This window comes from Ursus arctos, unplaced genomic scaffold (genome assembly GCF_023065955.2).
Source record: "Ursus arctos isolate Adak ecotype North America unplaced genomic scaffold, UrsArc2.0 scaffold_13, whole genome shotgun sequence".
NCBI lineage: Eukaryota > Metazoa > Chordata > Mammalia > Carnivora > Ursidae > Ursus > Ursus arctos.
Genome location: NW_026622797.1, coordinates 63,822,947 through 63,848,036, shown reverse-complemented (window position 1 = coordinate 63,848,036; position 25,090 = coordinate 63,822,947). Strand labels below are relative to the sequence as shown.

At 36.5% G+C, this 25,090-nt stretch overlaps 1 protein-coding gene across 4 annotated transcripts in view; it reads right to left on the bottom strand.

The window, feature by feature from the left end:
* Positions 1-10,400: 10,400 nt before the first annotated feature.
* Positions 10,401-25,090, bottom strand: part of EPHA7 (EPH receptor A7) — a 161,130-nt gene continuing 146,440 nt past the window's right edge. For all 4 annotated transcript variants that reach the window (XM_026511793.4, XM_057311182.1, XM_057311183.1 and 1 more), the window contains exons 12-17: positions 25,015-25,076; positions 23,149-23,358; positions 22,288-22,437; positions 15,404-15,597; positions 14,293-14,448; positions 10,401-12,531 (exon numbers count right to left, since the gene is read on the bottom strand). In XM_026511793.4, the coding sequence (XP_026367578.1) occupies positions 12,417-12,531; positions 14,293-14,448; positions 15,404-15,597; positions 22,288-22,437; positions 23,149-23,358; positions 25,015-25,076 (887 nt within the window). In that variant the 3' untranslated portion in view covers positions 10,401-12,416. The remainder of the gene's footprint in view (positions 12,532-14,292; positions 14,449-15,403; positions 15,598-22,287; positions 22,438-23,148; positions 23,359-25,014; positions 25,077-25,090) is intronic.

Below are 25,090 nucleotides of genomic sequence, written 5' to 3'. Positions count from 1 at the left end.
CCAGCGCAAGGTCACATCACCGTTAGTGGATAGAACCGGGATTTGAAGGAAGAAACAAAAGAGTTTTTTACCTTCTTCTACTCACCCTTTCCTGCAGCCGAGTGCAAGTACGTGCAGTTGCCTACTTTGCTCAGACCTGTTATAATTTGACTGAGAACAGAAGAGACTTAATTGTCATGTCTTGGAATCCCAGGAAGGTAACGATTTCATACATCTACTTCGGAAATGCACACAGGGACGACTGTCACCTTTTGCCATCAGATTCTGAAAAGTTAAGTCAAAAAAAGATGCACACTTAATAACCAAAGGTGTGAGTTTTGAGAAACAGAACTGCAGGAGATTTTTAGGAAACTGCAAAATGTGAATCAAGACTCAATATGCCATGTATTATAAAAAATTATATGGCTCCGCACATGATAATAATTACAATTTTATAGTCAAACATGGAGAAACTACCAGTAAATCAGAGTTTACTTCAGTAACTCTTTGAAATGTATTTCTATAGTCTCAATAGTATTTATGGATTCACTTATCCAGTCACAATAGTCAAAATGGTTAGCTTTAAAGCATTGCTGTTTATACACATGCACACACATTTCTACCTGTCTGGAATATATTAAAATTAAAAAAACAACAATGCAGTCTGTTTTATTTTAAATGGAATGAGCCATTTGTAAATCCCAAGAGTAACCAGAAACAAAACAAAGCAAAAAACGGTCCCCCAAATATCAGTCATCTTCTTACCTGATTTTGAGATCATCTGAAACACAGTGAGAAGGGCCAGAAAAGTCCTGCCATGGTGGAGAGTTCGAGGTGAATATTTACATCCAAGTTATAAATCTCTAAAATGATACAGAGCCTAGGAGCAATGTTGACACAACCTTAGTCATGTTGCTTCAACTCTAGACGTTCGGCTCTAGTCCTGTGGTTGACATTTCAGGATGAGCAAACTCTAGATAATAACATTACCTAACACTCTCCACACAGTGCTAAACCAACAAGCATAATTAGACATGTGTACCAACAAGATTAAAATAGAGAATCAAAGTTTACTGAACCCCAGAGCACTGCTGAACAAGTAAACATTCTTTATTCATGCGGAAGTTACAGTTGTTAAATTTGGGCAGCTTACATGTGTGCCGAGTAACACCTGACGCCCATGACCTAGGGGCCAACACACAGAATCCATGATGACCAAGAAACTCCAGGTGGGCTCTAAGAACAGATAAATGGTATGTAGTTTGGAGAGTAGGGGATGTGATTTAGAGTTTATGGGATTAGGAGACCTTGCAGGTTACATGCTGCAAGATTGTAGGAAGCTTTAGAAGCTAAAAAACAAAAAACAAGAAAACATCTTGAATTTGAGCCTTTGCTTGACTAGAAGCCAGGAAGTGAAAGCAAAGTGTAGGAATTCTAAGATGATATAATGTCCATGTCGGGACGCTTGGAAAGCCACGACGACATTAGGAAATACCAACTCAGATCAGAAGAAAATATACCAAAATCATGAATAAATAAGAAACCATCACTGTCTTTTCCCACGCACATATATTTAGAATTTGCCAGGCTAACTGGAAATTGTAAAGAAGCAATTGGCAAGAAGATAGCATCTCAAATTCAACTAAAAAAATAAATAAATAAATAAAACCATCATAATGTGAATTTAAAACTTGTTCTATATTATTTAAAGCTCATTTGTCTGCTTAATTTTGTATGTTCTTCATAAAATTGCTGTTAAGAAAAAAGGAAGGCAGAGGCATCCAGTGACGAATGAGAAAACAGGAGTTTCACAGATTTGAATTGTTCTGCAAAGGTCAAGGAATCAGTGAACGGTGAAACCGAGGCTAATATTTCTACAAATGAGAGCTTCTCAATTTTCCCTCCAACTTGCTTCTTATTTGTCCTCTGCAAGTGTGTAGCTTCTTCGTTGATATTACATTTATATGGAGTTACACACGATGACAGTTAAACTTAGTAGCCAAAATTGAGATACTATCAAGCAAGTAAAAGATTGTATTTCAGTTAAACTTGAAATGTATTTTTTTTAGCCCCAATGGCAACTACATCATTATTCATTTAGTCAAAATTATTGATTAGTACCTACCGTGTGCAAACACTATTTACTCAGCCTCTAGGCAATGCTACGGAAATATATGGGAAGAATGCTCCCTGGCAGTAACTCCAGGGCCACAGCTCATGCATAGAGAAAATTTGCACTACTATTATAGTAAATTAAGTCTCTATTTATAAAAGAAAGAAAGAAAATAAGAAACATGATAATACATTCACTCCTGAAAGATGGCAGAAGCATGTAATTAAATGCATGTCTCTAGTAGCAGGTTTTGGTTCTTATCATGAACGCATTGAATGTGTAAAAACAGCAGATGCGAAGAGGCTTCAGCCCCCTTCCTAAACACACCGCCTGCGCAGGTAGCAGGGCCCGCTGCTGCACTGGGAGCAGATAACACAGATAGAGTAAGAATTATAGAAGCACAGGTTTAACCTATTTAACTCGACTTACCTACATAAATAGATGGTAAAGCACGAAGGTATGCATTTTAATATTAAAGTCAAGAAAACAGGCTAAATACTGAGCGTGATATGGTTTGTGCTAAGGCCACCAAGACCTCTTGCTAAGGGAAAGAAGGAGCTGTAAGGCTAGGAAAACACTTAAAGTGGTTAATTATTTGGTAAAAGATGGGTAGAAGAAATATATAGAAGTTATGGCAGTTGCCATATTTTAATAGTCAGAATGGCACTTTGAAATGATGAAGTTATAATTACGTAGCTGTTTCCCCTAAACAAACAAGTTTGTGAGCGGTTAATTAAGTATAAATATGATTCTTTATCGAATCCAAAATAAAGATGTGACCCTCAACTGCTGATTTCAGTCGGATTATGCATTGGTACGAAGTGTGTAGGTCCCCATGACACTGTGGTCCGGGGGCTCCTGATGAGGTTATGCATAGCTTTAAGGTCAAAAAGATGAGAGCTATGTGAGGAATGGCACAGGCAGCATCTGGGAAACTTCTGTGACATTGAGAAGAGATACACTTTAGTAGGATGAGAGGGATTAAGGGGCTCAGTTCGGGAGATTTGTCTTCATGCATTAGGTTGGGACCAACTGCTAGAGTACCAGAGCCCCTGGCTTGAGGGTCACGTGACTCTCAATCACTCAACACACACCTCTTAACAATCTGCAATGTGCTGGGCACTGTGCCAGGCTTTGAAATAGAAATGTGAGCTGGACAAACGTTCTACTTCCTGTCTGTGAGGCAACATAATTGACAGATAAAGGAACAGCGTAAAATACTATATAATATAACTGGGTAAAGAAAAATAAGAGAAGGTTTTCCTTTTTTTTTTTTTAAAGACCTTATTTATTTTTGCTGAGAGGGAGAGAGAGAGAGCAAGTGAACACAAAGCAGGGGAGGGGCAGAGGGAGAAGCAGGCTCCCCACCGAGCAGGGAGCGGGACTTGGGATTCAGTCCCAGGATGATGGGATCATGACCTGAGCCGAAGGCAGATGCTTAACTGACTGAGCCACCCAGGCGCCCTAGAGAAGATTTTCCAACTTCCAGACAAGATGATAGAATAAAGCCATGCAGGAATCTACCCACCACTTCTTCGACGAATAGCAAAGACAAAATTTTAAATGTATGTTTAGATGAAAGAAAATGTAAATTAGCATGTAAATATTTGGATATAATTTTCTACTGTAGCTCAGAATGCAAAGTTTATTAACCAAATGATCTGTTTTGTCCTATAGTTTCCAGAGGTGTATTTAAGTCATTGAAGGAGATGCATAAAATGTGGAAAAAATGACATTTTGATATCAGCTATAAATTGAGGGGGATTATGTGTTTTTCCTCAAACTTAACTTTTTTGTCCAGTATTTGTTTTCAAGGTAATTACGTATTCTTGCTTTGAGGTATAGGAATAGAAACTATTTCCAGCCTTTAAATCTGTGTTGGGCTCAGTAGGTAGACATCCACTTGCCCTCCTCAGAAAACTCATAATGACAAGGGCGTGTGAAAGACTTTTCTACGCCAAAGACACAAATTGTTCAGTCCAGCAGGAGGTGATAATGTGAAGATCACACAGGCACGATCCCAACTGATGATGATATGTTACATAATTGAATGCAATTCTCCAATTAGTGAGGGGCCATTAAAGTCTTTTTAAACTGGGGGGAAACATGATCAGACACGTGTTAGAGAAATGACTCTGAAAGTTGTAATTAAAAAGGATTAGAGGAAGAGAAACAGAGTAGAGGATGTGACATTAGTCTAGGTGAGAGGTGATGAAAACCTAATTTAGGGCAGTGGCTGGGAGGATGGTGGTAGATTCCAGAAATATCAAAGAGGTAAAATCAGTTGCATGCAGTGAAGGATTGTTTATGGCCAGATGAGTGAAGTTTGACTCTTTGGGTACTGACTTAAGACATATGGTTAATGGTTATTAAAAAACAAAACAAAACAAAAACTGAGAAAAGGATAAGGATGAAATCTGGGACAAAAACATACAATTTATATTTCAAAATACTTTTGTGTGTTAGGTCAGAATTCACCAAAGTGTGTTCATAAGTGTTTGTTAAACAGCTAATTAGAAATATAGACAAAAATATTTCCCAAAGAAATGAGAAGAGCTAACATGTATTGAGTACTTATTGTATAAGTACTTTCCAAGTATCAATTAACAAATTCGACAACTCTTAAAGTGGGAACTATTTATGTCTATTTTATAGGTAAGATAGAAAGAAGGAAACAGAGAATTTAAATCATTTGCCCCACATTGCACCTGTTGTGACAAGAATTAGTGCCATGTGGTCTTTCTTCAAACCCTCTGCTGTCACCTACCGCTGTTGCCTCTTCATAACGTAAATGCTAAGTAGACTCACAGGCTGGCTTACAAAAGTCAACTTTATAATATATTTACTTAACTACAGAATTACTGACACTGTCTTGAGTTGGAGAGCTGGAGTGAGCGGTGTTTTCATTAAGGAAGAAGAAAAATACTCTTTTCTCTTGTCTAAGCCTGATTAGTCACAATCACATCTCATTTATTTTTGCACATTACTGTTCCTTAAAAAAACATTTTTGCCATGCCTTTCCCTCATCAAACCAGATATTGGTAAATAGCGCTTCATTGTTTCTCTCATCAAGTCCAATTTCTGCTGCTTGATTTCAAGTTCCTCTTTCATCTCACTCTGTTATTTACAACCAGCGGTACTTCCTCCTTTCCGGCAGCTGGAAGATCCTGCATTTTGGGCATCCTGGTCTTGCTCCTTTTTTTTTTTTTTTTAAAGATTTTTATTTATTTATTCAACAGAGATAGAGACAGCCAGCGAGAGAGGGAACACAAGCAGGGGGAGTGGGAGAGGAAGAAGCAGGCTCATAGTGGAGGAGCCTGATGTGGGGCTCGATCCCATAACGCCGGGATCACGCCCTGAGCCGAAGGCAGATGCTTAACGACTGTGCCACCCAGGCGCCCCCTCTGGTCTTGCTTCCTAATCAGCTCCTTCCGCCTCCCTTTCTCACAGGGGTCCATGTCTCTGTGCTCCTCTGCGGGGTCCCTTGGGCTGTCCCTGCTGCCCCAACCTATCACAGGAGCAGCCATCCATGCTCTGAAATTAGTTTTCTCCCTCAACACCCGGCTTACGACCACCTTCACTGCACCCCATTCATCCTTCAGAACACCTGATCCTCCCTACCTTTTAAGAAGAAACCAATTTGAATTAATTTGCACTTCAAGGATTCTAAAATATTTATAGAGTGTCTACTGAGTGCCAGAAACTGCTAAGTCCCACAGGACGTAAAACAAAGATTTCCATTTGGCTTCTGCCCTCCAAGAGTACTTGATCCAGCGGGAGAGACACACAGACAAATAATCTGACGGAGCGCAGTGGGAGAACCTCAGCACAGCAGCGTAAGCAAAGCACAGGAAAGATGATTCTGCCTCCTAGGTGTCAGGAAGCGAAGACTTAGAGGAAGGAAATTTGAGACGTGTCTCATTTGAGAGGAATTTCCCCCATTTAGAAAAGTAAGAGGGAATGCAAAAATGAAGAGCGAAGGTATGGAGGCAGAGAGTATATTCTATGGCTCTGATCCAGAAATAAAGAGGAATTAATTCATATGTCAGGCACCACTGCCAGACTGTGGTCCCTCAAACTTCATTCCCACCACAGCCTTTTTCTGGTCAGAATTGCCAATAGCTCTGCATTGTTTCTCTTATTAAACTCAGCTTCTCCTGTCTGACTCTCTCGGTTCCCTATAACTTATCCCTGCCTTTAATACACACTTCAAAATCTGAAGGATGGTATTATTCAGTGTTTGCTGGCCTTGTTTTGTTAGTAGATCAGAGGAGACTTAGGGGCTCCGCATTCAGCTGGTCCCACACCACACCTGACCTAACAGGTGGTGCTTCTTTTAGAGGAGTGCTGTCACGGAACTAGCTTGACCAGCCCATGCGTTGACTCCCGTCCGTCGGTCAGGTAGAGCTCGGCAGGTCTGTTTGTCGCATCAGGTTTCCTGGTTTTGTCTGTGAAGTTGGGTTCTGGTGAATACACATGGAGCTTGGTGTGCAACTAACAAAAATCTCGTGAAAACACAGAACTTCGGTCATGCATGGTCAGCAGATGCCCTGCCCAGTGGAGCCTTGAAAACACTTGTGCAAACGTCAGAGCTGAAGAAATGTGTGGGTCTCTTTCCCCTGGAAAGAGCCCAATTTAGCCTCGGATTCTGTCGGGTTTTTAATGTTAGCAGTGCGCGCCTCTCTTGCAAATTGGCAGAGGGCTATCAGGTTAAACTTACGACTTTCTCTTTTACTTTGCCGCAGAGTCTATCCTAGCTGTGTAGTAAGTGTCTGCAAATTCACGTCACTTTTAAAAAGGATTCTTGAGTTGTTTGCCTCATTACTATGAATTGCAAAATATTTTTAAAAACGTGTCTTATCTGAACACTCGTTCTACATATATAGTTTAATTTTCTCTGTTTTACTCGAGTTTGTTGTTCAGTCGTTGTCTTTAATTAGTTTGGGTTACATAGTGGAATGGTGAGATTTGAACGATATAGATTTGTTCTCTACTAAGCTAACCCAACATTACTTAAAAAACCAATGTGCCCGTGAGCATCTTTAATTAAGATCTATGACTAAGCACTCATTTAAAAATATATTGTGCATTCTTTATTTAGGTATAAAATCCACAAATATGCTTAATTAAAGGCTGTGTATTTCAAAAGGGAAACGAGAATAATTTTCAGCTGTAGAAACCCGGGATATTTGAAATGATGATACACATATTGCAGGTTATATCTGATTGAGCTTTATTTGCTATTTATGGAGGCTTCGAATAGACAACACTTCACTCGCTACTATCTCCAAATCATCAAATGCTGGAAAGTTAGAAATCCCTACTACTGTTACACACATAAAGAATTCCTAGTGCTGTTACATACCTACAGAACACTGGAGCTACTTACTCCTACCTACCAAACTTTGTGCAATAGGTCCAATTAAATTAGATCAATTAATTAAATTTATTTTAACCTCAAGGTCAATCAGAAGAGGTCTTTTATTGTTTAATTATAGATTTAATTACATTCAATCACTGAACTTGAAAAAAAAATATCCCCTTACAGCATTTAACTCTGATGAGGCTCACAGAAGCATTGCTGTTGAAATATTATATTCTCCTGCCCGTATTCTTCCAGCTGAGATGTACTAGCCAGAGCAGGAAGAGCAGCCAGGTAGGGGGAATTGAGGGGACACTGACAATAAGCCAAGAGGATGGTGTTCCCCTCAGGGCAGCTTGGACCTTTGCCAGTCACCAGGCACTGTCTTTTCCCATTTGTTAGTATCAGGAGTTAGTTAACGATTTTTTGCATTCAGGAATTTGATCGCCTTTTTGCTTTATGCGTCTTCCTTTCAGCAGCTTTCCTCAAAACTGAGACTGAGTTTTCATTGCAGCTAATAACGAGAAACAAATGGTAGAAGTAGGAGTTAAAAGTGTTTCAACAAAAGAATTGTTACTGCTGCTCACTGGGAGTTTCAAATCTATTTCTTACCTAGTGATAGAACTTGTGTATCTTTCACAGCTTTACAATTTTGCAGGGAAACCCGTGCTGGTAGGGTAGCATATTTTTGTACTGCTTACGGAATCCAGTCCTTCAAAAGCTCTTGTGACTGCCCATCACTGTTTTGAGCTATATAATTATCACTGTGTGAACTTCCCAAGAGCCTTGCCTGTAGAATAGTCAGGGACCAAGACTTCAAGATTAAACTTTGTGTTCCAGCCTCGCCTGAGCTTCAGCATCACAAGTGATAAGCAGTGATAGCACCTCGTCTGGTCTTAGTCTATTCTCGTCTTTGAAAACATGTTTAGCTATTTGTGAAGAGTTTGTAGAGCTTCAAACGGCGATGCTGCAGAGTAGGGATCGCTTAGATCTCTGTGTTGCAGGGGCCAAGTTGGAATGATCGCTGGGTCAGGGTCCACGGCAAACGACCTGGTCAGACCACCAGGTTTATCACCGTTTCCATTTGCTCTGGATCCTCTTTTTGCGTCCTGCAGCATCTTAAATGCCAAAGCTCCCCAAGTTGCCATTTTGTATCAAATGTCTAAAGTATTTGTCAGGGTCTGATGACAAAATATTTCCTTTCACAAGCAAATATCCTTGTTAGTACCATGTAGCTGCAGTTTCAAAAAAAAAAAAAAAAGAACAATAAGGGTTCTAACTAAAATGTTTGATAGTAGGGTTCTTTGAAGATAGAGTCTTAACTTGTTATTCCATAATAATTAGAGTGGAATTAAGTCACTGTGCAAAAGGATGAAGGGAATCAGTGGCTATTAATTTTCTTTGTATTCTGATTGGTCCACTGAAATATTTCAATGAAACCTTTACTCTAGACATCTCCTTTCATGATATTGTGTAAGAAAATAAATGAGTAAGGGACATAAAGGAACCCGCCAATGATTGGAGACAGGATTTTCTTTACATTGTCTAATAGACTCGTTTATTATTTTAAGCTGGTAAAAAGAGACTTATGATTCGTGTTGAAGAAAGAGTTATTTGTGCTTGATACATTGAAGACACTGTTTAAAAGCAGTTTGTCCTTATAAAAGGATGACCCCTGTAGTAATTCTTAGGCAAGGAGGGACAAATTCAACCAACAAAAAGCACATCTCGCCCCAAGTTCCCCATGATTTCTTCACATAGAGCAAAAAAATACACATCAGTAATTTCTTTGAACATGCACATCAGCGAGTAGCACCGTTCTGGCCACTCAGGAAACAAAAGGGAGAATATCAGCATTACCTAAATTAAAAAATAAAAAAAGAGAGAGAGGTGAATTACACCATTTTAATTGTCTTAAAAACACGGATAAGAGGAGCAATTAAAATATAGTCCTAAATCGTACTAGCTAATGTAGATTACATAAGTGTACAATATGATTCAACTCATAGTGCTCTGACAAGTATAAACCACCAGTTCGAGTAAACAAGGCCCAGATCGATTGCTGAGAAAATGTTAGATTCAGATGTAATAAAAGTTACTTTTATTTCAGTACTGAATGCGAAACACAAGTCAAGTGTGAAGACAGCATTCTAAAAACAGGTGGCTCTGTTAAAGCAAGGAGGCCGTGTCCTTTTGCATTTTTAATAATTTTTGAATTCTGTTTTTGACGTTCGCTTTCTCTACCTTTCCTCCCCTGAGCACTAATTTATCAAAAAAAAAGATTTCAAGGTGCAAGTTGTACATTCTTATCATTATACCATTTCATCTCTTTCTGGAAGAGAGTATTACAATCAGCATTACAATGTTAATTCTTTTTCTCTGAATATTTGTATCACACACATGTATTTTGAAATCATCACGTTGATTGGGAAAAGAAACCTACGAACGAGAGAGTGATGTATTCATACACTTCCTATTGTGCTGTGTGTCTTTCCCATCCCTTCTCCCCTTTCCCTGTAAAGAGCTGTAAAAAATTTAAGGCAGATGAGGTATATTGCTGAAGAAAAAAGTTATTTTTGAAAAAAAACTCAAAAAAACTTTTATTCTGCCCTTCTACTCAAGAAAGACTACTCAACTATCAATCTAGAGCTAGAAAAAAGCAGGAAAGACACCGTTTGCATGTACCATACTATGTCTTCTATTTCTAGAATGGCTTTTTGTTAATTTAATTTTAATAGAAAAAATAAGCACCTTAAGCTATGAACAGGAAAAGAACTTCATTATCAGTGAGTTTAGAATCCAAACGGAATTAGGAACACTCACTCAAACTCTTTCACTCATTCTCTCAAAGGCCAATGCTACTGATTAGAATTGTAAAGTGCTGTACTTAGTATAAACACTTGTATACACTGCAGACACTGAAAAATAACCCTCAAGCACATTGTGTTATAGTTCCAAAAATATATTTACAGTCTATTACAAAGATTACAAATGGAAGTATCTAGGTGACTGTATTATGCTAATTAAAATTATTTTACAGACTATTTTTCCTTAGGGACAAAAAACATTTTAGTGAAATTAAAATGATTTTTTCTAGTCAATCGAAAAATAAATTAAAATATCAAATAACACTGTACAGTGATTTAAAAGGAAAAAAAAAGGGTGGGGAGGGGTTTGGGAAGCAATCCATTTGAGTTTTTCTATAGCCATCTTTGGTCCTAAATGTGGGAAAACACATTATGTAGCACTGAAAATACCTGTTCTTTTGTGATGCTCTGCAAGTAAAATAGAAAAATATAGTGCATTTTCAATGTATTCAGAGCCCACTACAGAGAAATGTGTGTACAAAACAAGACAGTATAAATAAAATTTACAAGTTTTACAAAGGAACATTTACAGGTTTTTGTTTCTGTTGTTTGCTTGTGGATGCCCACATTATCAAACAAGACCAATTATGACCGATCCCTGGGATCTTTCTCTATTAAAATCATTATAAACAGCCCAATTCTCTTTGGAAGTACAACAGTTCAATTCTGGGGTAGTTCATGATTTTCGTAACTTTGAAAGCATTACTCACAATATGTATACATTCCTGAAATATCTATAAAGACACATTTAATTATTGCTTATGAAATTCTAACACAGTAATCAAATAATATGGTTTAATAAATAAAGCTTAAAAAAAAAAACAAAAAACAAAAGCCAGATCCTTCACCTCTTCCTTACGCGGTAAAAAGAGTTCTTTCATTTAATAAGCTTCTGACATCAGCGTTCACAAATAAAAGGCTTTTTAAAAACTGCAAGGGTGATATTCTGTGCAGCTGATTTGTTTTTGAAAGGTGAAAAATGTGAACTGCCCCTTTTCTCCTGCTTCAGAGTTCTAATATAAAACTGACTTCTTTCTTGTCGTGTTTGGACTGCATGAAACAGAACAGGATATAAAATATACATCAACTATTTCTCCTAAATTTCCTAATGTCTCGATATTGAAAAAATCTCGATGTGCTAGGATTAAAGTTTAGATAACACTGGATAGTTCTTGCTCTCAGAGACTTGCCTTCACCAACACTTTAGATGAAGTGCCTCAATTTTTTTATAGTCATAAACCTACAATTTGCATTTTTTTTAATTAAATTCTGTCTAGTAAAATCACTCTATAAACAATCTGTTAAAAGTGCCTTATAGTATTTATGGATCATTATTGCTTTTTTTCATTGAAAAGATAGTGTGTTGTCTGATCTTTACAAAAAAATTTCTTTTTAAAAAATACCAGAGCTCTTGGCAACTTGTATTTTCTTGACTACCTGCCAATTAGTAAATGATATCAAAACAGCACTGATTAAACAAAATAAAATGGCACAAAAAGGATACCAATGTTCTGACAGAGATATATCTTCAATCATGCTATGAGTTTTTTTTTTTTAATTTGAGATTCTTTCAAAGGTACCCAGTGTAGTAATGTGTCATAGATTTACACTAAAAAGGTCCAAAGCTATAAACAACTTTCTAAAACAAAGTCCTTATGAAGAATAAACACAAATGATTTTAAAAAGGAATCGTCTGAAATCACATATTTAAGGAAAATATTTCACTGATTTTAACAATAAGATCATGATTTTATTTGACAAATATATTCTTTCTTAAATTCTGTATGTACATTTTAAAAAGTCTATAAGATAAAAAGGAGGTTAGAGAGCTCAAGGTGTTTGGATGTTTTCAGGTAGTACTTTGTTTATTGTCACTGCTGTTTTCCTGGCCACCAGTGGTGGATCCTAAATTCCCTTTTTATATATTCTGGTGGCACTTAGGAGTTCAAGTCTATAGGTGCTTCTTAAATCTTCTCTTCACTGTAGGAAGGACCCAGGGCATCAACTGTCTTCTAGCAGCATTCTTATGCATAAACCGAAGGCCAGTACTGTTCTCTCGCAGTCCATAATCTCCCCCACAAGGGAGAAAGGCTCATCACACTTGGATGCCAGTTCCGTGTAAATGTAGCATTTGTGCTCTCATAGTCTGAATGCTGCTCATGATCTTCTTCTGATGGCCAACCAGTGTGATCCCTAAACTCATCACATCTCTGAAAAAGACAAATGCATTTTGTTAGTTACCTTACAAAGAATTTATTTGGTACTCAACTGTCATCAGCTCTTTAATTAAACCATCTGTTTATCTTAGGCAAACAGATCTTATCTGAGTGGTCTTGGGATTACAATCATATTCCTGCAGTGGGTCGGACTGGCAAACTTCATCAGAGTGCTGCTTCGCGAGAACCTAACAGCTCGGGCTCTCAATTTGCCATAAGTTATTTTTCAGCTGATCTGAATTCTGCATACGATATTATCAAAGTCTTAAAATTATTCTTAAGGGAAGACCAGGAAACGCTACTGGAAATGTACTCTTGAACCTAAGTGAAGTTTAAAATTTGTAATGGTTACAACAGGATACAGTACGAATGTAAGCATTTTGGGCTCTAGTAAATCAAGAATCTTCAACGATCACCAAAAGATTTATACTGAGTTTCACTATTAAGGGGTAATTCTGAGCCTATTATTCGTTGTAGACACAAATCCAGCTCAGTTCGATCATTTGACTACATTTTAGAAAAAAATTACTTTCTAAAATGTGCAATACCTCTGTTTAATAGCTTAAATGTGACATCGACTAGCTGTGTCTTTGTACGTACTTTTACCTTTCCTAATAGCCGGGAAGATTGAGCTTAGGTATTCGCAAGCGGCTAAAACAGAGCAACAGTACGGTAGTGCAGTGGTTCACGGTAGCGGTCTAATAAGACTTTGAGGATCCTCGTTTTTCAGGGAAGGAGACTGCTTTGGAGAGATGAGGTGTCACTGTGCCAGCTCTTCCACGTGGTGAGTAGAAGGACACCACACGAGATAGCACGCGCACACGTAACTTCACAGGGATGCCACTTCCTGACGTGCCAGGAAAGAGCAGCTGATTGCTGGCTTCTCAGCTGAAAAATGTGAAACCCTTTGCACAACACTACAGACGCTGGACCCACTAACAGGACCTTGAAAACTGTTTCCCATTTTCAAACACATGGACCGAGAGAAACGTCATTGCCCGTGAGAGTTATGTTGCAGCCAAAGAAGCTGAAGTTCGGAGATAATAAGTGGATTTCCCGAGACCACATAATCAGTGAGGGAGCCAGAAAGGAAAATTTAGCTCTTTTCACTTCCAGTTCACAGCAATTACAGAAGTTGTTTTATGAGGTCATTCTTCAAGTTAAAAAAAAATGAGTCAATCATACCCCTTCCAAAACATAAGCTGAACTCTTAGTTACAGTTAATTGAATTAAGCGCCCTTGGACCTCTTCAGAAAGTAATCCTATTGGATGTGATCATGCATTTGGTATTGGGTATGAAGCTTTGAGTTTTTAATGTCTTACAAACATGGTGAAAGAAATCCTCCTTTGCAATGGAGAAAGTTTCTTTAATGCATAGGCACCTAAATGATACAGTGGTTACGGAAAGTGGACGGCTCCCCGCGTGGCATTTAGAACACTGGCTACCGAGATAAATGAGCTACCGCTTTCTAGTTGAGTCAGTTTTGGGAAAATACTTATATTCTCTGAGCCTGTGCCTTGTTGTGTATAAAACTACTGACTGAAGAAAATTATTGCTGTGAGAGTTTAAAAACATGCTATAAGTTCAAAGGTCTAGTTAGCACAATACCTGGTAATAGAAGGCACTTATTAAAGAGATATTTTTCTCCCTGATTTTGTGGTTTACATCTCGTTAGTAAATGGCAGATGACCTGATGTATAAAGCTCGGATTATGTAATATATGCTTCAATAGAATTTTGAGAGTTTCAACTTACTCAATAGTCATCCTGGCCACTGATTCAAGGGAGTTGTAGCCAGCTGCTGTGAAGTTATCTTTGTACCTTTCCATCTTAATAGCTTGTAGCCATTCTCCAACTGAACAAAAGGTCGTGAAGTCAGGAGTGTTTTGATCCAAAAGAGGACTTATTGGCCTAGATAAGAATGAAAACAGAAAAGCAATTTTTTTTTCATGAACTACTAAGGAAAGAATGTCTTAGCCCATACAAAAATAAGGGTGTAAAGATAAAATTACATATTCTAATGGGTGTTATAGTAACAGATAAACAGACAAGTTAATACGAATTGAAGGTTGCCGGGTAACTACAAATTCCAAAATTTACATTTTATTTAGATTTGACAACCACCAGATGTGCCTTCCACACATTTTTAAAGTACAGCCCACAATATTTGTAGTCAGTCCATATTTATTTGTTCATTTGCTTCGCCAAGAGCAACTGGGAGTAAAGGAAGCACATTTGACTGTGGACTAAGTTGTTCAGACCATGCGGTGCTACTGAGAACGTGTCTTCGCCACACTGATGGTGCCTGAGAGCGCCTGGTGAGTTCACACACCTCTGCAAGGACACGACGAGCATCCGGTTTTACCCGGTGGCTGGAGCCGAATGGTTTCTAGTGCTCCTCGCAACGGGGCGAGCCAAGCTCTTTCGTCGCGTACTGAGCTACTGTCATAAACTTTAACTTCCCACACTCATCTTACTAAATAGCTCAAAGCAAAGAAAATGCGACATGCAAAAAAGTAAGGTGATAGTAAGAAAGACCCACATAACAATAATACTGATTTGAAAATGTGAAATGCCACTTAATCACAAAATTCCAGTTTGGAAAGTCTTCTAAAAATGACAGCCAGTGATAACTGCTATAAGTTTTAAGAAAACCAAAAGGCAATAAGAATGGGTCTTGTTAAACACTAATTTAATTAAGGTAAGCCACCTGAAAAGAAAAAACAAAAACTTCTGTGAACATGTACATTTCACATCAGTTTATAGTTTAACACAAACGTCAACTTGCTGTTGGGTTAGGACTGAGGAGATAAACGGCTTGAGTATTTGAATGTCCCCCAGATTCCATTCCCTAGGTATTTCTTACCTACTACAAGTTCCCAAGGGTGTTTTCAGACTATTTGGGTTTCGAATCATTTTGTCTAGAATTCCAACTATCTGTTCAAATTTCGGCCTTTCCGCACGTTCCTTTTGCCAACAATCCAGCATCAACTGGTGAAGACCAGCTGGGCAGTCCATGGGTGCTGGTAAACGATAACCTTCTTCTATTGCTTTTATAACCTAATAGCCAAAAGGACATTAAAAATATTACTGATTGAGGTTCAATTATAATAACATGCATTGTCTAGTAGGCAAAGTGATTTATCTAGATAAGAGTGAAGCACCCTTTGAAGCTTTGCAAAAGACTTGCTTATTGTTTTCCTGAACACCCATGAACATTCAATGTGTTACTAAGGGGTGCATGAACAGCATGAGATCGTGATATTTCCTGGTTGATTCAGTAATTAGGAGCAGCAATTAAGGTCACCCAGGGTGCAATAGATGGAAAAATTTTCATGGCATCCCAGAGGTTTTGAAAAGAGAATATGTTATGAAACCATTTTACTTGCATATGGCTGTACATGTACATATATGTGTATGGATGTATGAATTCTTCAAGTTGTAAGAGGAAGGTCTGAGGTACCCAGAATCGCCCCCCCCAAAGTTTCACTTTTTGCAGGGTTCAAATAACACTTTCATACAAGAAGATCTCAAAATACGTGAATATGCTTTGATAGAAAATATTACCAAGCACACTCTTATTTTAAATAATATGCAGCCTATCTACTTAGGAAAATGTATAGGGTTTTAATATATAGTGGTGTGCTGGAGGGGCACCTGGGTGGCTCAGTTGTTGAGCGTCTGCCTTTGGCTCAGGGCGTGATCCCACCGTTCTTGGATCGAGCCCCACATTAGGCTCCTCCGCTGGGAGCCTGCTTCTTCCTCTCCCACTCCCCCTGCTTGTGTTCCCTCTCTCGCTGGCTGTCTCTATCTCTGTCAAATAAATAAATAAAATCTTAAAAAAAAAACAACAAGTGGTGTGCTGGATCGAGTAGTATACAGGTGGTTCATGAAGGTGACTGTACCACTTTCCAACTCCAAGTTTAGTGACCTCACACTGGCAGACTGAAATCAGCCTTGGGAAGGGGCCAGGCAAAGAGTTACACCCGGAAACTGGGAAAGGTTAGAAATTAGGGCTTTCCCACTCAGAGTGCTGGTTGTTCAACTTTTATCAGCACATCACTTTCTATTTATATCTAATAGCCTCCTGAGACACTGCAATAAGCTTTGAATGTTCATGAAAAATAAGTCTCCAAGGACATGGTCACATGGCAATCAAAAAGTCTGAAAGTTACTTATTCAGACTTGTTTCTTTTTCTTTATATGGAAAGCAAAAACAGATCTTAAAAATCAGAAATGGTTACAAATCAGAGCAGCACAGGAAAATAATTAAGAAGTCAAGCAACATAAATAAGGACTTGTAAAACATTAACATAATATCAAGGGGGATTAACAGATCCTTTTTGATACTGACTGACATAATAGCAGTAGAAATGCTTAAAAAAAAAAAAACCTCTGGAAAAAAACAACGGTAACCTTGAGTTTTTGAAGAAAATAAAGCCAAATGTAGGCAGACAAAAAGATGGCTTTAAGAAATGTTGATTAACTTAATACTTGTAGGGAAACATATTCCTAAGATGCTTGTTGACATTCAAGAATAGCACATTAAAATGTAAAAGGTTGCCGATTGGGACGAATAAAATAGCTGGCATCAACAATTTTTACAGAAAATCCTTCGTATAAGACAAGAAAAAAAAGTACACTTTAAAAAAATCTACACTTTATGAAAAATCAATGCAAGTTGATAAAATTTTAAAGGTAAATAGATTAACTTAATTATAGTAATTTTTGAAAAGTACTGTAAGATAAAATCCTCAGGTGAAATTCTCCCGATTACTACGTTGTACTTGCTACACATCAGTTTACTTGTACTCCAGAAAGCTGGCTTAAGTTATTTAAGCGGTGGCTTAAGTTGTGAATAAGTAAATCGACAACCTCTAAAAATTTATATATTCAAAATGACCAAATAATAAACAATCGGGAGGCATTTTTCTTTAATTGGGAAAAGAGTGGCTTTTGTTATATTTGAGGTTGCCTGTATTTGAACATAAGCAGTATCTTTCTGATTTGACAGGACTCCACTCCCCTGCTCATAACATGAGTGCAGTCCTTATTTTGCAGTGTGTTTCTAACCTATGTCCCTGCTTGTTGTTTGTCTTCAGATATGCAGAAAGGAACAATGAACCTAGAGTGATCTTTCCATTTATCTTGTCCTGTAAATAATCTTTAAAAATGCAAATCTAGGGGTGTCTGGATGGCTCAGTCCGTGGAGCATGAGACTCTTGATCTCGGGATTGTAAATTCAAGCCCCACGTTGGGTGTAGCGATTACTTAAAAATAAAATAAAAATTAATAAAATGTAAATCTAAATCTTATCATGATCCTCCTGACATAAATACTCTTCAGCAGCTCTCCAAGCCTTCATAAAAACATATATTCTTAAGTCTTTGTGCCAATGAACATAGTACTATTAAATGACTCTTACAAGAATGAGTTAATGAACCCTCTGTGGTTTGTCTTATTGCGTTATAGGAATTTCATGATTCCTATTATTATAGCAGAGAAACATTGATTTCAGCACAAAATGAAACTTCGGCTTTCAAAGATAGAGTGGTTTACAAATTCATTAAAGAGCAGCTAAAGATAGCATTTAAAATAAGAGATGCTCTGGACGGGGAATGGAATTTGGGACCCTAAATTTCCCATCAGGAATCCTGCACCTACCTCTCGGAGCACTAGAGAGAATTGAGGTTCTACAGTTTTTATTTGGTTAGCTGCATTTTATTTCCCGTTGGGAAAGTAAAAAGCACTTTCTGCAAATAGTTATACATTCTTGGAAACAACAAGGCACACAGGTAATATGGTTGAACCTACACTTCTTAGAGCATTATGTAATTATTCACAAAATTCATTTAAGACCTCTTCTTATGAAACTACCAGAAACCCCTTGGACCCAGATCTATCCTTAATATTTTAATAAAAGTCAAAGAAAACAGAAAAACTTTAAGCAATTTCTAATTCTAGATAGGACCCAGATTAGTAGGAGGTGACTTTGGTAAATGACATTTATATAGGGGGCACTTCTTTGGTATATACTGTGAAGAAATACTTAGAAATAAAAACAAAAGTTACTTGCTGCAAAGTGTTTCAGTATTATTATAGTAGGATCATTGTAATTAAGAGAAAAAGGAATACAGAAAAACCCCATGATAATGGGCCTGTAATAACTCAAAATGGGATCGAACATGATTGACTTCTGCTCTTTGCTCATGCTCATTTCCATTCCATTAACCTCACAGTAATATATGACCCACATTTTATGCAACTCAATATTTTGGACCACACATATGGGATTATGGCAAAGTTTCACCAAAAAAAAAAAACCCCATAATTTTGTTTCTATCATAATATAAAAAATACAAAGTTATAAATCAGTGGTGACTTTTAAAGGAAAAACAGGGCTCACAATTTAACAGAGTAAATTTAGTTAAAGGGTAGTATATTTTTGAAGCTCTTAAAATGTCTTTTAATGAACCATTTTAATAATTTAACTTTATGGAAACTTAATTGTTTTTATCATCCTTATGACTACTTACAAGTTAAACTAACAATGTATTGGTCTAGCTTAAAGTGAGAAGAAATGACTTTGTTGAGGACTATAAACAGAAAAATATATAATCTATATAAAGAATTTCAAAATTTCAAAATTGGAGGGTAAAAGTTTTATTTGAACTAATTAAGACACACATTTAATGAAAAATCGCTACTGTGAATGCCAACTAAGCATATTTTCAATTTCTGTAATATTCATTATGTTCGACTGAATCTATATAAAGATTTTTCTTTGAAAGGCCATTACAGAAAGGGCCAAACATCTGCAGATTTTTAAGAATGAAAATCAGAAATTTATTTGGGAAGCTCACCCTCAATTTTAATAGCAAATAACTAAATTCTAACTGCTCCCATTACAGTGAAAATTCAAGAAAGTTACAAGTACACAGAAATACAGTAAGAATCCATTCAAGTTCTAATCAAGTGATAACCTGTTTGGATTTGGGGATCATCAGACACATGCAAACTCTCTTCCCAAGATTTTCTTGCTCACTGCCTTGCCCACCATGCAAATAAAGCCTTCTGGAAACTATCTACCTTACTGACTTCTACAATACCTATGGTCTGTTCAGAGTGATCACAGAAACCTCCCTTTATTCAGCATTCAGCCTGGAATTTTGTGGACTTGCTTAAAACATAACGATCAATTTACATGTTGTTTCTCACAGTGTCTTATGAAAAGTCTTAAAATCCAAGGCATTTGGAATTTGAAGACTTTCTAAAATCCTCGCCAAATTCCTAGCAACTAAATTGGAACAATGTTAATTAATTCACTTAATAAATAAATCTAAACTAATTAAAAGTAATATCTAGTTAGACCTGTTGAAAGTAAACTTCCCAGAAAACACAACCTATTTGCACATACGCAAAATTTCCATATGCATTGGGGGTTGTCAGATCTCTTAAGTTTCTCCATGAACTCCTACCAGAGACTTAAAGTAAAAAACCTTTTATCTAGAGAATTTTTTGCCAGAATGAAATTCATTATTTTGAATTATTCATTTTTTTCACCATTTGTATTTTGAAACTTAAACATGTAATTACTCAAATAGCACTTTAACAACATAAGTATAAAATAATGAGTATTATCCTATAAGAGGAATATTAATATAAATTTCACTATAAAAACAATTGTGTAGGTAATCTCCTACTATTACAGAAACTATTGTCTGAATTTATAATTCAAACCTTCAAAATTACAAAAAAGAGGAAAGATAGTGCTAAACGTTCTAGGTCAGAAGTAAATGTCCCTGTAGACATAATTTCATTTGATCAAGAAAAATATTTATTAATTCTTGATACACTAATTATATATTTTTGACATTTTGTTTTCAGGAAAAAAGAATATTTAAGGAATTCTAAAAATTAAAATTGAAGATTTTTTTTCTTCTTTAACCATTTCTATTATTTGTTTTTTGGAAGTTAAGTGAACTTTGAATTTAAGTCATCTTATATTCCTGTCATTCCTTTTATGTTTGAATCTAGTACAGAAGGAAGGTGTCAAAAGAAATGAAACTCCACTGAGTGTCTAGGGAATGTAAATATTTCTCTTTCTCTGCCCCAAGGATTTGTTTGCCCACATTTTGACAGTCCATGAAATCTTTGACACTGAGTCCTGTCAAATATTAACAACTTTGCCTCTGCCAAACGGACTCATCATTTAGACTTTTATCTTTGAAAAACCAAAAGCAAAACCAAAACCAAAAAAAAAGTTTCATGTCATCTCTCAGTTCAAAACACTAAAACATTTAGATGACTTAAACGGTCCACCTCTTCAGGCTGTGAACTTTTCAGTTAATTCAGAAACTTGTTCAACCTTACCAACAAACGATCTGACTTAAGTTGTCAAAAAATAACTATTTACAAGTTTTAGGAATTTGATACGGTAAATTCTAACAATAAACCCCCAATACTGATTTGATAGAACAATGCTTGCAACCTTGTTTTGAAAAATAACTCAGTTTTAACTTTAGTGAGCTTCTATTGCTGTCCATGTTTATATAATACTTCAAGAATTCACTATTCCAGTTTGCTGGTCACATCCTTCTTTTAAATGGCAGTACAGACTTTCCTCAAGCACCACTTACTTCTTCACTCATCAAGAACATGCATTTATACCATTTCCAAACTCCTTCATAAAGCCTTTCATCAATTTGCCCCAACTTAATCTGCACATCAAATCACTAGCAATATGCACATCTCTGTTCTAGGACAGTGAGTCTATTTGGTTCACCTCTACACTTTGCTGAGCTTTTGCTTCTGGACTGTTCAGTGTGCCCCCTTGGTAAATTCTCTCAGTTATGAACCAAAGTCTTCTCAGAGCTCCAGTTCAAATCCAGGTACCTACCTACATTTTACACTTGCTCTACTTTTATCTAAATTTCACTCACATTTTCAGTATGTTGAACTATATGAATCTGTCAGTATTTGAAAGTTTCTGACCTAACCGAATGCCAATTTCATAAAATTCAACCTAATAGAAGCAAATATTCACTTGCACTTATGCTATATTGTCTTATAAATGGTCTCTTGGTGTGAGATGTATGCCCCCAAGAACTGCCATCACCTTCTTTTCTCAAAGGATAACAGCATGTTTTATGCTTTAGTGTGTATCCAGATGCATATTTAATTAAGTGCTAATTTTTCAGGAATTTCCAAAACTACTCCCATTGTGATTCCATTCTAAAATATCACTATGAAACACTTACCAATATATAACATCTAGTTTGTCTCATGAAATTAAAATTTAATCAAATCAACCAACAATAGATAGTTTAAACCTGTTTTCTCAGGACATTAAGAGCAAAAGAAAGATAAGCTTTGAAGACAAAAAAAACAAAACAAACAACCACAGCCTTCCTTCCCCTCCTCTCTGCAAATGACTCTTTTACTCATGTGACTTTCCCACTACAGCTGTGCAAGCACAACATCATTATCTTTATTAGGAGGACATCTCTTTTGTACGCTTCTGTTACATCAAGAGGATTAAAAAAAAAGAAGAGAAAAAGCAATTCTTCAAAATGAAATTAATTGAACCACTAATTTATGGTAATTTTTGTGGGAATAACTGTGGAAACTCAGCAATCATATTTTTCTAATTCTATAAAAGTTTCTTCTTATGAGCCATTACCTACATGTTCCAATAACAATGGATATTAACGTATGAAATCCTTTTTGTTTAACTAGTGTAACACCTACATCTTGATTCGACATGTCCCAATAAGGTCTTTCTCCATAAGACATAACTTCCCACATGACTATTCCATAACTCCATACATCACTGGCTGATGTGAATTTCCGGTATTGGATGGCTTCAGGTGCAGTCCACCTTACTGGAATTTTTCCACCCTGTTATAAAAAGAAATTGAAATTTTAAATATGCATAATAACTTATAAATCATTTATAGCAGAACCATAAAGCTACAGTTAAACATTTGTATATTTGGGTAGCAGTTCAGCAGTATCCCACCTATCCACCTTGAATCTCTCTAAGTGTATTTAAACTTACCAATCTGTTTTTTAAAATGTCATTACAAGTTTTCACTTTTAAGGCAACTCAATTTAATGGGCCCTTTGGTGATCTTAGGGCAAGAGTCTAGTCAAAAGACAATGACCAATAAGGCAACATAACTATTAAAGTGGAAGGAAATGTGGGCAATTTCACTAAATCCTCATATATTTTCCTTTTTTTTCTAATCTCACAAAAGTTGTAAGAATTCGCATAGTTAATAATCTTTTAAAATCTTTGTTTAAAATGAGATTATATTTCTCTGCTACAATTACGAAAGCTAGCAACTAGATGTTATGGTATAAAACTGTATTATGCATATGAACACCTTGCTAATAAGACAAGCATGTTGCCATTCTGATCTCACTTCTTCTCTTAGTCTATACAGGGTGAAAAAGCAGCAATGATTCTTGCAAAAGGAAAAAACAGCAACAACAAAAAGCTGAGGTGAGTTTGCCTCTTTTCTACTGTTTAGTTTCATATTATGTCCTGTTTTCTTGGTAGGAAAACCTTTGGAAGACAAAGAGGTGCAGGAAGAGACTTTTTCTTACAGTTGTGGTATAGACAGCTTCTGGATCGTCCTCTATAACCCGGGACAGGCCGAAATCTGACACTTTACAAACAAGATTGCTGTTGACAAGAATATTGCGAGCCGCAAGGTCCCTGTGAACGTATCCCATGTCGGCCAAATATCTCATTCCAGCAGCAATTCCTCTCAGCATTCCTACTAACTGAATGACGGTAAATTGCCCATCGTGTTTCTACAGGAAGACAAGAACAAAAGTCCTTCACTGTACTTTCAAAGGGAAAAAATTGCTGTGAAAACTGTCTGCATACTAGTCATTTACTAGAGTATAATAAGATTTATTAACTAATTTTCTATATAATACAGACATTTGTGAAAAACAAAACAGGTGCTGATTCGACTGACCTTCCAATAATACAAAATTGAGTTTTGGTAATCGTTTAGTTATTTAGATTGATATGTTATTTGTACTGATTAAAAATAGTATCAGATTATGTGGGTCCAAAAGTATACACTGATTTTTGGGTCAAAGTTAGGCAATGGAGTATCTGAAAATATTATCCTTGACAACGAAGTGTTTTTTCCACCTGCTAAAAATTATACAATCTAGAAATATACAAAGGGATGAAGATTAAGATTTTTTTCTCCAGAAGATAAAAAAGGGAAAGGAGAAAGTTTTTGATTAAAGATGAAGAAAAACTATGAAGTAGAAAATGATTATCCTGGCTGATTTTGTTTTCATTTTATATTTTTCCTTGTTCTGCTGTTGGTGGGAACATTACTTGCAACAAAGATTCTCTAAAACAGATGCACTAGCAAATGGGATTGAGAGCTCTTTACAACCAGACTGGCCACCATCTATTTCTAAGCCATTTTTTTTAAATAAAGATTTTATTTATTTATTTGATAGAGACAGAGAGCACAAGTAGGCAGAGCGGCAGGCAGAGGGAGAGGGAGAAGCAGGCTCCCCGCTGAGCAGACAGCCCAATGTAGGACTCTATCCCATGACCCTGCGATCATGACCCAAGCCAAAGGCAGAGGCTTAACGACTGAGCCATCCAGGCACCCCTCTAAGCCATTTTTAATTCACAGATTTCTCCAACTGAATCGTAAATATGTTGCATGAGGATATTGGTTTGAGTTGATAAACTTGCCAGGTGCTGCCTTATTCCAAAGAATTGAGAGTTATGCATATCATAAAGGTGCAGAATAAAAATTTCTCTCAATCTTCTGATTGTTTATAATTTAAATTGAATGTATCATTCCAGATTACATATGATAAAACCACATGTCCTCTTATTCTTTAGACTATATTCTCTTCAGCATTTGGAAAAATGTTAACAGGTGTTTACATTCTTAGGTGAAAAGTCTCAGAGCAAAAATATGTATGTTTATATATTTAGAATTTATTATAAAAATAATCACATATTATTAATTTTCAAAATGTTAGTAATTCTATTACATTCAGTGTTCACATAGTAATAAGACAGAAATGGTTCCAGAGAACAGAATTGGGATCATCATGTTAATACTGAATGGTTATCTCATTTTTTAGTCTTCTCTGTATTACCTCTTTGTACTGAAAAAGTAAAATGTTACTCTATAACATGTATTCAAATTAAAAGGCTTCTGGTAGGCATCCTTTGTATTTGAGGGAATATATTCATGAATACTATTGTTTAAACCACAATGTATCACTTACGTGCTCAAAAGGATTCTAGTTCAATCCAGACTAGGACTCTGATCTTTAATCTAATCTGCCTTTTTAAAGGCAATTTTCCGATCTGTTAAAGTTTATAATGTTTACGTTTTATACTGTAAAAAAAACCAAGCAATTATAGTGGTAATATGGATAGTATATTTAGAATGAGAGGATAATTTTGTTTCTTACCCTGAGAAATGCATCAAGGGCTCCATTTTCCATGAATTCTATTACTATCATGACTGGTTTCCCTAAAATTAAAAAA